The sequence below is a fragment of the Mastigoproctus giganteus genome, chromosome 2 (genome assembly GCF_048544385.1).
Source record: "Mastigoproctus giganteus isolate SK-2022 chromosome 2, ASM4854438v1, whole genome shotgun sequence".
Taxonomy (NCBI): Eukaryota; Metazoa; Arthropoda; class Arachnida; order Uropygi; family Thelyphonidae; genus Mastigoproctus; species Mastigoproctus giganteus.
The window spans coordinates 142,595,536-142,609,056 of record NC_143576.1 but is presented as its reverse complement, the minus strand read 5'-3'; the positions used below and the strand labels follow the sequence as shown (position 1 = coordinate 142,609,056).

At 37.6% G+C, this 13,521-nt stretch overlaps 1 protein-coding gene across 1 annotated transcript in view; it reads left to right on the top strand.

Annotated features, from left to right (window-relative positions):
- LOC150089625 (cilia- and flagella-associated protein 43) overlaps window positions 1–13,521 on the top strand; it is a 302,046-nt gene that overhangs the window by 60,404 nt on the left and 228,121 nt on the right. Inside the window, exon 5 of the mRNA XM_090390054.1 lies at window positions 8,507–8,593. Coding sequence (XP_090246180.1) covers window positions 8,507–8,593 — 87 coding nt within the window. The remainder of the gene's footprint in view (window positions 1–8,506; window positions 8,594–13,521) is intronic.

Genomic DNA, 13,521 nt, shown 5'->3' with positions numbered 1-13,521 from the left:
ATTTGAATTTTAATTGTTTTGAATTGATTTTGAATTGAGTTAAATTGATTTATTTAATTATTTATATTTCACTTTAATTTATTGGTAAGTTGTCGATTTTTTCGTTTTTTCCGTTTTAATTTCTGGAGGGTATCATACGGAAGTGTTCCACGTACTATATTGAGGTAAACTCCTCTTATTAATTTACTAATATTATCAACGTAGAACATATTGAGTATTACAGCTCTGATTCATACTATCTAATTATGATTTTGAAGAAAATATATGAGAGTGCTACCTCCTTTATTAGACTAGACAAAGACAGTAGGAAATTTAAAATCGAGAAAGGAGTTCGACAAGGAGACAGAATATCTCCGAAGCTGTTTACTGCTGCCCTTGAGGAAGCTTTCAGAAGATTAGACTGGTCACAGAAAGGAGTCAATGTGAATGGAGAGTACCTAAACCATTTATGATTTGCAGATGACATTGTGGTCATAAGCCACGATCCCAAAGAATTAGAGGAAAATCTTAATCAGTTATGCACAGTTAGTAAGGATTTTGGACTAAAGATGAATATGGCTAAAACAAAAGTAATGATGAACAAGTATGCCACGGAAAGGGAAATAATGATTGAAGGAGCAGTAATTGAAAAGGTGGAGTCATATACTTATCTGGGACAAGTTATTAGCTGTAATAATGATAAATGGCTGGAAGTCAAGAGAAGAATAAATTTTGGATGGATAACATTCAGGAAATATAGTCACATACTGAAGAGCAATATCCCAGTTTGTCTGAAACGTAAAATAATGAATCAATGTATACTCCCCACCATGACTTATGGAAGTGAAACTTGGGCACTCACCAAAAGAATGGAAGAGAAGCTAAGAACTACACAGCGAAGGATGGAACGAATTATATTGGGAATCAGACTGTTAGATAAGAAGAGAAACACATGGATTAGGCAGCAAACTCAAGTAAAGGACATTCTTATCAAAACTAAAGAACTAAAATGGTCTTGGGCAGGACACATAGCTCGAAGACATGATGACAGATGGACTAAGAAAATAACAGAATGGTACCCAAGAGGAGCTAGAAGAAAACCTGGAAGACAAAGGCGGAGATGGATAGATGAAATTCATGAGTTTTTGAGTAGTAAATGGATGGCCAGTGCTCAAAACAGAAGGAACTGGAAAGTTGCTGGAGAGGCCTTCATCCTGCAGTGGATTGAAAATGGCTGATGATGATGATATAAGCTTGCTTTCTTGCATCATGTGCCTGTATTAATGCTAATGCCAATGCTAAAATTTCAATTTCAATACAAAAATATAACACTAAACTTATATCCCAATGCAGTTATAACACTATATATATATATTTCTGTATTCAGTTGTATCTCCAACCATTTCCTATGAAGTTATATGTACTAATTTATAAAGTTCCGTTTGTAAAATATAATTCGTTATATGTATTTAGTAAAAAATTATGTTTGTGAAATCTAAATAGTTATAATAGATAATAAATTTAATTATTAATCACATAAGTAGTGCTATAATTTATGTTTTATAATCCCCTACTGATACTGATTACACTGCTACAAGTTACATAGAAACTTTCATCGATCTGAAAAAAAAATGGCAGCAGATTTGAATGCTACTATCGATACAATGCCAGCAGATTTGAATGCTACTATCGATAAAATGCCAGCAGATTTTAATGCTACTATCGATACAATGCCAGCAGATTTGAATGCTACTATCGATACAATGCCAGCAGATTTGAATGCTACTATCTATACAATCCCAGTAGATTTGAATGCTACTATCAATATATGCCTGCAGAAATCGGCTGTGGTTTTCTACACAATTACAAGGCAGCAGATTTGAATGCTACTATCGATACAATGCCAGCAGATTTGAATGCGATGCAAGGAGTGTAAGGAAATCAGGCGTCAACTCACCATTGTTATTGGCCTATATGAGAGTTTGAAGGACAGAGTGGATGCCCTCGAAGGATTACAAGTGAGGGGACCATCAAGCTCTCAGCTGCCCACACCAATGCCAGAGCTTGCACTTGGTCATCGCGCAACACAGCGGCAGCCCCCAAGGCAGAATGCCTTTGGGGCTGCCGCTGTGTTTGGGTTGAATTTGAAAGTGTCTGCAATTCTGCCCAGACACGATAGGAGGGAGTATATGATGAGAGCCCTGTCGATCAATTCGGCCCTGGAAAGATTGTGCAAGGCTCAAGGGGTAGAATTTTTTCCAGCCTGGTCTGTACTTGTTAACAGGAGAGACTGCTTCTACAGGGATGGGATACACTTAAATAGAAAGGGTGCAAGAATGTTTGCTGATGCTATCGAGGCAGTGTTAGGAGGGTCGGAAAACTGCTAGATTGGGGGGATACAAGGACTAATAGATTAACAGTAGCCACTGGCAGAGGAGAAAATGATTCTTGCACTGCTTCTATTGGAATGAGCAGCAGCCTGGAAAATAAGATGCAGGATATTTCAGAGACTGCTGGGGATCATTGGGGTACAAGTAAACACATGGGTTGTGTTAGGGTGGCTAACAGGAAGAGCAGGTGCATGTATACTTGCGTGTACACCAATGCTAGGAGTCTAGTAAATAAATTTGATGAATTTGAGGTATTGCTCAAAACATCAAAGGCAGATATTGTGGGGATTTCAGAGACGTGGTGTCACACAGATATAAGGAATGCAGAACTGGAATTTGGGGAGTACAATGTCTACAGAAGGGATAGACAGGATAGGAAGGGAGGAGGGGTTATGCTATTAGTTAAGAAATACATAAAATCCAAGGAAGTGAAGCCAGTCGACGTTGGTGGACAGTGCAGTGTCGAGTCAGTTTGGTGTGACATAAGCATTGGGAGATCAAAATTGAGAGTAGGAGTGTGCTATAGGCCTAATGACTCTGATGAGTATAATAAGAAACTGTACAGAGAAATAGAGTGGGCCAGTAAATCAGAGAGTCTTATTATGGGGTATTTTAATTTCCCAGATATTGACTGGAATTTGGGGGCTGGTCACTCACACACTAGCAAGGCTTTTGTGGATTTATTGGATGATTGTTTTCTACATCAGCATGTTTGGGAGGCAACTAGAGGGAGTAATACTCTTGATTTGATTATCAGTAGTGATTCTTCATGCATTAAGAATCTGCAGATAAATGAACCACTAGGTGGCAGTGATCACTGTGTTCTGAAGTGGGATTTACTCAAAGAGGTAACTACCATTATGGGTAAAGGGAAGGGGTATTGCTTTCGTAAAGGCGACTACGATGGACTGAGACAGTATTTAAATTCTATACAGTGGGATCAACTGATGATGTTACCAACAGCAAATTCAAAATGGGAAGCATTCAAAGAACTTATCTTGGAAGCTACTAGGCTTTACATACCAACTAAGAAATTTTGTTCAAGGTTTAGGCCTAAATGGATGTCAGATGAACTAATGAGGCATATGGCAGAAAAGAAAAATGCATGGGATACATACAAATTAACACGTGACACAGAAGCCTATGATAGATACAAGTTGATCTGTAACCAAGTTACAAAGGAGGTTAGGCAGGCGAAGGCAGATTACGAGAAATCCTTGGCAAAGGATGCGAAGAAAAATAGCAAAGAGTTCTTTTCTTATGGAAACTCTAGAAAGAAGGGGATGAATCAGATTGGTCCACTTGATATCGATGGGTCAACTGTTGATGATCCTGCTCAGGTAGCTAACAAACTAAATGAATATTTTGCATCGACATTCACACATGAGGAGTTATTCAGCGAGGGGAATGCCAGAGGTGTATTCAACTCTGGCAGTAAGCTAGAGAATCTTGTAATAACTGAGAGTAAAGTGGAGGAGAAATTGTTGAAGATAAACACAAGAAAGGCACCTGGGGTGGATGGAATCTATCCAGTTATATTAAAGGAGGCAGCAATGGAAGTAAGCAAACCCTTAGCCATAATTATGAGAGCTTCCTTGGACTCAGGGGAGGTACCCATGGACTGGAGATGTGCAAATGTGACCCCAATTCACAAAGGAGGATCAAAGGCTGACACAAGTAATTATAGACCTGTGAGTTTAATTTCTGTTCCCGGAAAATTAATGGAGGCACTGGTTAAAGAAGCACTGCAGGATCATGTAGACAAGACTTCAGTTATAGCTCAGACACAGCATGGTTTTGTTAAGGGGAAGTCTTGCCTGACCAATTTGATTGGATACTATGATGCAGTCACAAAAGAACTGGATGCAGGGAATAACTTTGATATTATATACTTGGATCCTAGAAAGGCTTTTGATACTGTTGCACATGGAAGACTGCTGCACAAATTGGAGCAGTGTGGCATTGGAGGCAAATTGCTGCTATGGATAAAGGGGTGGTTGAGGGGGAGAAGACAGAGAGTGGTAATCAATGGACACTGCTCATCGTGGACTAATGTTATTAGTGGAGTCCCTCAGGGTTCAGTATTGGGTCCTTTATTGTTTTCTGTATTTATAAATGATATTGATGATGGTATATCAAGCTTAATGTCCAAGTTTGCAGACGATACGAAGCAGGGTTGTCAAGGACACTACTGACACTATGCTGCTGCAACAGGATCTGGAAAGGTTGAGCAGATGGGCTGAGATGTGGCAAATGAAGTTTAACATTGAGAAATGTAAAGTACTACATATGAGAAACAGCAACCCCAGAGCAACGTATCAACTCTGTGGTACTACACTGACAGTGGTAGAGAATGAAAGGGACCTGGGGGTGGTTGTGGAGGCAGATATGAAGTTCTCTGAGCAGTGCAGATGGGCTGCAAAAGTAGCTCATGGTGTATTGTCAATGATATATAGGAATATTTCTAGCAGGGATAAGGAGGTGATTATTCCCTTGTATAAGGCAATGGTCAGGCCACACCTAGAGTACTGTATACAGGCCTGGAAACCTCATTTCAAGAAGGATGTAGAGCTGCTGGAACGAGTACAGAGAAGGGCAACAAGATTAGTGAATGGAACAAAGGGGTACTCTTACGAAGAAAGGCTTAAGTTTTGCGAATTACAGTGTCTGGAGACTAGGCACCAGCGAGGTGATCTGATAGAGGTGTACAAAGCCTTGAATGGTTTGAGCATGCTCAATGCTGATGGGATTCTGCCTCTTGCTCAGAATAATCACCTGAGAGGGCATAAATTCAAATTGAGGAAAGACAGATGTAGGATAGATGTGAGGAAATTTGCCTTTAGCCAGCGGGTGGTTGGTAGGTGGAACAGACTTCCATCCCTTGTCGTGGAAGTTGATAGCCTAAATAAGTTTAAGGCTCGGCTGGACAGGTATTTCGAACGAACAGAGGGGTGAAGTGGAAGTGGTTATTTTTTATTTATTTATTTTACTTTAATTTTTTTGGCTGATGCTGCATAAGCTTGCTTTCTTGCATCAAATGCCTCTACTAATGCTAATGCTAAAGGCCGAGTAAAAAATAAATGCACCAATTTAATCAGCAAATCACTAAAAAAAACTATACTACTAAATATAAATCAAAAGTTATACAAAAACAATAATTTCAAATCAATAAATAAAAAAGTTCACTTAACGACTTTGAACACATCTGGCTCGCACTAACCTCATCAGAAAACTCCATGGATCTTGTGGAATGCTTTCATGAACTAGTGGACTCAGTGCCTTGCCATGTGATTGCCCTTATCTGGACAAAAGGTGGGCCTAACCGTTACTAGGTAGGTAAGTAGGTATCGCATGATTTCTGTATATGGAATTTATGGACTAGTGCCATTGCAGTGATAATATATACACTACTCCATAATACAATATATGTACAGTATTATTTGTTAAATATATGTATTAGTTTATGAGTAAGAGTATCACAAAAGACATACCTAGATAAATCTATTGAGAACACATAGGTAAAATCTGATACATTGTTAAAGAGTACAGATACATAAGATAATATACAAAAACTTATCGATGTATACCTACAATTTGGGTGACTTCTTCTTGTGGGGTCCACCACCCAAATTGAGTAGTGGCAAATGTAAGAGGCAGCTTTTTAATTTAATTAAATTATGTATTTATATTGATGGTTTTTAGACAAACTGCCTCTTATATTTGCTGCCCTTTTTGTTCTTTCTTTATTTCTTTTGATTTTTGTGAGGTAACTGGTTACTTCACATTGCATACTGCCATCTGCTTACATTTCACTTTTGGTGGCCTATTTTAGACTTCTCTTCACTCTTGTTCGCAGTTTGGATTAGCATGCAAGTGCTTAAGCTTTCTTTTTATTTCTTTACTGCATAAGGGCCACCATTCTGCAGGTCTGTTGTATTGGCAAGATGACCTTAGTTCGTTTCTCCATGTTACATAAATTTGTATAATGTTTGAAATGCAGTAATTTCCATTATATTTGTTGTCTTGTAGCCTTCTGCTGATAAGGCGCACAATGGTCATCTGTTCTCTATTTTTGTTGTTTCTTGGATTTGGTTTTTGTGGATAGTTTACACTCCCATTATCATGATATTTCACCTTATTTAGCCTCAGTGTCATCGGGTATCGTGGGTCTAAATTTATAATTTATTGGCTTTTAAACTTATAGTATATTTACTCTTTATTTAAATATTCTAAATTTTGGTATGTATTTTGTCCACACATTTCCTTTTCTCGATATTTCTCTCTCTCTCTCTCTCTCTCTCTCTCTCTCTCTCTCTCTCTCTCTCTCTCTCTCTCTCTCTCTCCCCCCCCCCATTCTGTTTTTTCTGATTGGTTTTATATGTGTTTGCTTTTTACAGTGCTTTTCCTTCTTACTGCTTTACTTTTACTCATCTCCATGTTTTTGATGTCTTGGTGAAGCTTCTCACTCTGTTCTTCAATTACACTTCCTCAATTTTCTGGGAAAAGTCGATGTGGAAGTTTAAAAATGTACTGTAGCACTCATGTTGTACCCTAACTTCTTAAAATGTAGTACAGTTTCTATAATACTTCTTTGAAAATGACATTTTTTTGTATTCTTGTGCCCTTCTGGTAACCTTATCTTAACATGCTGGAATAATCTGACCCGAGACATTGCTACATACAATTGGCCATGACTAAATACAGGGTTAATAAGCAAAATTCTGACTCTATCAAACATTTCCCCTTAACTTTTATTTATAATCATTGCAAAAGCCAGCTGAATAGGAAACTGCAGTCTCTTAAATGAGAATGGCAAAGTTGAATCAGATTTAGTCAAATCTAAATGCAGTAAGAGTACCTGTTTTCCTTTAGCTTCTCCTGTTATCATTTCTAGATCTAAACAATTCTGATGCATAACTTTAAGTGCCTGCATGACTATAATGACTAGGTGACTAAGTGAATGCATGACTATAAGTCTCGTACCATTGATCAAACCTTATGAAATTGCCATATTCCGCAGTAAAATAACAACTGCTCCTACCTTCAACTCTAAAATGTTGGGTAGTAACCACTTAAACTGAGGATGTCCAGGAATTCAGTTGGATATCTCTCTCTTATACTGTAATGAATCATCAGGCATCATTTGTAAAATTTCTAAATTGACTCTTTTACACTCGTCATTACTGCTACATATTAAATCTTTCTGATCCTTAAAAGCACATTTCAGACTGATCCTGAATACATTTGCAGAAACACGGAAAGGCATATCTTCTTAACCACAAGGTACATTCAACACGACTAGCTAGAGTAGAATGGTGACAGACACATCTTCCTGACTGTGGCATAATTGTCAATCCTTAAATTATTACTGACCTTAAAAAACAAATAACAAATAAACTCGAAGTTGATAATGGTAATGAATTCTGAACATTTTAAATGTATTAAACATAACGAATGGCAATGAGTGTATGAGCTCGCGTGCACAATGTGGGAGCATATAGTGAGCAAGCAGTGCAATGGAATCCTAACGATTAGTTCTTTCTTTTAAGGTAGGCAGCACTAGTAGAGAATTATTATTATTATTATTTATTATTTATTTTTTTGGGGAACAAAGCACATGATTGTGAAAATGTGCAAATTGTTAATCAGAAAAAAAATGCCTTATCAACTTAAACAACTGGTTGTTTAACAGTTAACATCTTCCTGTGGCTCCATCTATAAAGTGAATGTTGAATTTTCTCATTTGTACTACAAAACTGGCCCTTTCCGTAAAATAAAACTATTTGGAATTTTTAAATTTTAACAACTTTGTGCACACCTAGGAAGAAATAGCTTTGATTTAAGACCACTTCCAGCCTGATCAGTTAAGCCTATCATTCACACTGACTGTTGAAAGAAAACACCTTCTGTATTAAATATATAGATTACATTTTCATTAGAAAAGCATATGGCAGTTATCAAAGCAAAAAAAAAAATTGCTTTCAACAAATGAGATCGATCTTTCCTTCCTTTTATTTTTATACAAATAACTCTCCTGTACTATAATTATTATGCAGATAATTATCTCCAGTGCAAAGACTACTATGCTATTAAGAAATTTAAGAATTTTTTTCTAAGTTATGTTTGTTATCTGATAGATTAAATCTGAAAAAGTGTACACAGCAGAAGAACTGAAAGCAATTCAAGAACAGAAGGAATTAGAGGAGAAAAGACGGCTAGAACAAGTAATTATTTTTTGTTTATTTTGTGAAAACTTGCTATGGTGATTAAGTGCAGAGATTAAGTGCAGTGAGTTACCTGTCCTAGTGTAAATATAGTAGGACAGGTAACTCACTTAATTTTATAATAAATTCTGGGCATGTAGTAGAATACATAGTTAATTATTAATACATAATAATTAATTATTATTATTAATGTTAATTAATAATACATAGCCTTAAGAAGCAATTATATGAAGAAAAATAAAATTTAGAAAGATAATTATTGACTAAAAACATGAATTTTGCCTAGGAAGGAGAGGTTAATAAAAGCTCCTAGGAGAATGAAATTTTAAAGCAAGATATATATGAATTAGTCTAAAAAGGAATTAATGGAAAAAAATATAAAACTGAGTCTTTTCCCTTATTTTTTATTTTTATTTTTTCAGATAGGCCTCAGAGGTTGAGAAAAGAAAATAATGACTCATGATAACTGCATATAAATACACCAACCCTTATATGTGACAAAGACTTTAATAAAATAAAATTAAATTAAAATAAATACAGGATAAAGCTGTATATTTAATATAAAAATAAAATAAACTGATAAAACTGTGAAGTTTAAAGTGATAATAATAAATAGATAAAATTAAAACTATATGATTATTATGGAGTTAAAGTGATAAAAACAACACCAAAGCTTTCAAATAAACATGGAGGATAATTCCCATACTCCTCCAGTAACACATACTGAGAGCCATGATCCTACTGGTATTATTTAGGGATATAGTGTGGCTGTAAAGTTTGAAAGCTTTGGTGTTGTTTTTGTCACTTTTAACTTTGTAATATTCATATATTTTTAAAAACATGTATTATTGTAAACATGTAATATATAAAAATATATATTCATATATTTTTATCTATTTATTATTCTTATTGCTTTTAAATATATAGTTTTATCAGTATATTTTATTTTTATACTAAATATACATTTAATTTATTGAAGGCAATAAATATTTATTGCCTTCAATAGAAAAAGAAGCCTCAAAGCTAATTAGCCCAGACGTGGTGGTATCTGCAACCAGCAAGATCAGCTGATGATGACATATATTAAACTAGCCACACTCAATATTATGACATTGTCAGGAAAAATTGAGGAGTGTGCAGACATCTTAAAGGACAGAAAAATAAGCATACTTGGATTGAGTGAATCAAAATGGAAAGGAAATGGGTTACGAGGAGGTTATTACCTATATTGGTCTGGGGGTGATGTAGTGAGGAAGGGTGTTGCCATCGTTATAGATCACAGGATTAAGGAAAGGCTAATGGAGGTGAATAATATCAGTGACAGACTCATGTCAATTAAACTGCAAATGAATGACAGTGAAACATTGAAGATAGTACAATGTTACGCACTGCAAACCGGTTGCGAAGAAATGGAGGAGCTGGAGTTTGAGGACAAGCTCGAAGAGAACATCCTTCCTCACTACATCACCCCCAGACCAATATGGGTAATAGCCTCCTCGTAACCCATTTCCTTTCCATACGATACGATCCGTATTGTTGGGGACCTAGGAATGATGATGGTGACAGGCTGTTGGATTTCTGTTTATGGAATAGCTTGGTTATAGGAAACACCTTGTTCAAGAAGAGAAAGAGTCACAAAGTGACAAGATACGGTTGGGATGGTCAACAGGAATCCCTCCTTGACTATATACTCATTGATAAAGAGCGCCACAGAAGACTAGTGGATGTCAAGGTCATTCCTAGTGTCTCCTTGGGTAGTGATCACAGGTTAGTTGTTTGAGTTCTAAGATTCTCTAAATTGAAGAGGATCAAAATAACAAGAGAGAGACAACTAAGGAGGTGGAAATTGAAAGAAGAAAAAGGGGTGATGTTCAGAGAAGAGTTCAGCAAGGTTGTACCTAATACAGTGGTGAACAGCATGGAATCAGAATGGAAATCATTCAAAGACTGTATAGTAGGACTGACAGAGCAGATTTGTGGAAGGACAAGCAATAAAAAGAGATGGAAAGAAACTCCATGGTGGAATGACAGGACGAGAGAGGCTGCAAAAATAAAGAATAATGCATTCAGGACCTACTTTCAGAACAGAAATGAGAATAAAGAGAGATATGAAACCGTGAAGAGACAGAGGCTAAGAGGATAGTTAACGAGGAGAGAAGACTGTGGTTGGAAGAATGGAGTGAGACTCTACAACAAGATATCAACAGTAATAAAAAAAATGCTGTATGGTATGGTGAGGAATAGAAGAAGAGATGGTGAACAGAGCAAATACTTGATGGGTGAGAATGAGAACCTAATAAACAAGTATAAAGTGATAAGAGAAACATAGAAGAAGTATTTTGAAAATCTGTTAAATGTGCAGGACAGCCAGCAAAAGGACAAAGGCAGGCGAAGAAGAGGGGATGGAAGAGAAAATACAGTGAGAGAGCAGACAGACTTGACGTGGAATGATGTAGTGCAGGCATGGAAATACATCAAGACAGGTAAGCCTGCTGGTATGGATGAGATAAATGGAAAGATGCTGAAGGCTACAGGCGAGGCAGGGATAGCGTGGACATACAGACTGTACCGTAAGATCTGGGATGAGAGCCAAGTGCTGAATGACTGGAAAGAAGGTTTGATCATCCCATTGATCAAGAAGGGGAACAGGAAAAAGTGTTCCAATTATAGAGGCATCACACTGACATCACATGTGAGTAAGCTTTAGGAGAGAGTGTTACAGCAGAAGATAAGAGGAACGATTGAAAATAGGATGGCTGAGAACAGTATGGCTTTAGGCCTGGCAGATCGATGGTGGATCTAATTGCCTGCATCAGGCAACTGATGGAGAAGTGTTATGAACACAATAAAGAATTATGGATGGCATTTTTGGATATAAAGAAAGCGTTTGATGCTGTAAAAAGAGAGAAAGTGTGAGAGGTTTTGAGAAACTTGGGGATAGAGGAACATCTTGTGGAGAGAATTTAGAATATGTGCACCAATACAGCGAGCAAAGTAAGAACTGCGGTGGGGTTGATGGAGAGCTTCGAAATAACATCAGGTTTGAGGCAAGGAGGTGTCCTGTCACCACTACTATTTATAGCTGTCATGAATGATGTGCAATGCAGAGTGGTGGAACAACTTGGACAGGACCAGATGAAAGTCAAGGTTTAGGCCTAAGTGGATGTCAGATGAACTAATGAGACATATGGCAGAGAAGAAAAATGCATGGGATACATACAAATTAACACGTGACACAGAAGCCTATGATAGATACAAGTTGATCTGTAACCAAGTTACAAAAGAGGTTAGGCAGGCGAAGGCAGATTACGAGAAATCTTTGGCAAGGGATGCAAAGAAAAACAGCAGAGTTCTTTACTTATGTAAACTCTAGAAGGAAGGGGATGAATCAGATTGGTCCACTTGATATCGATGGGTCAACTGTTGATGATCCTGCTCAGGTAGCTAATAAACTAAATGAATATTTTGCATCGATATTCACACATGAGGAGTTATTCAGCGAGGGGAATGCCAGAGGTGTATTCAACTCTGGCAGTAAGCTAGAGAATCTTGTAATAACTGAGAGTAAAGTGGAGGAGAAATTGTTGAAGATAAATACAAGAAAGGCACCTGTGGTGGATGGGATCTATCCAGTTATATTAAAGGAGACAGCAAAGGAAGTAAGCAAACCCTTAGCCATAATTATGAGAGCTTCCTTGGACTCAGGGGAAGTACCCATGGACTGGAGATGTGCAAATGTGACCCCAATTCACAAAGGAGGATCAAAGGGCGACACAAGTAATTATAGACCTGTTAGTTTAACTTCTGTTCCAGGAAAATTAATGGAGGCACTGGTTAAAGAAGCACTGCAGGATCATCTAGACAAGACTTCAGTTATAGCTCAGACACAGCATGGTTTTGTTAAGGGGAAGTCTTGCCTGACCAATTTGATTGGATACTATGATGCAGTCACAAAAGAACTGGATGCAGGGAATAACTTTGATATTATATACTTGGATCTTAGAAAGGCTTTTGATACTGTTGCACATGGAAGACTGCTGCACAAATTGGAGCAGTGTGGCATTGGAGGCAAATTGCTGCTGTGGATAAAGGGGTGGCTGAGGGGGAGAAGACAGAGTGGTAATCAGTGGACACTGGTCATCGTGGACTAATGTTATTAGTGGAGTCCCCCAGGGTTCAGTATTGGGTCCATTATTGTTTTCTGTATTTATAAATGATATTGATGATGGTATATCAAGCTTAATGTCCAAGTTTGCAGACGATACGAAGGTTGGCAGGATTGTCAAGGACACTACTGACACTATGCTACTGCAACAGGATCTGGAAAGGTTGAGCAGATGGGCTGAGAGGTGGCAAATGAAGTTTAACATTGACAAATGTAAAGTAGTACATACGGGAAACAGCAACCCCACAGCAACGTATCAACTCTGTGGTACTACACTGACAGTGGTAGAGAATGAAAGGGACCTGGGGGTGGTTGTGCAGGCAGATATGAAGTTTTCTGAGCAATGCAGACGGGCTGCAAGAGTAGCTCATGGTATATTGTCGATGATATATAGGAAGTTTTCTAGCAGGGATGAGGAGGTGATTATTCCTTTGTATAAGGCAATGGTCAGGCCACACCTAGAGTACTGTATACAGGTGTGGAGGCCTCATTTCAAGAAGGATGTAGAGATGCTGGAACGAGTACAGGATGTTCTCTTCGAGCTTGTCCTCAAGAAGGCTATATATCAGGCCTATTACATACCAATTCTGACGTATGCATCTGAAACTTGGACTATGAGGAAAAAGGATGAAAGCAGAATTCAGGGGGCAGAAATGAGATTTGTGAGGAGTATAGCTGGAAAGACAAGATGTGGCAAAATCAGGAATGATGTGATTAGGGGGAGAATTCAGATTGAAAAACTCCAGGACAGGATTGAAAGGTC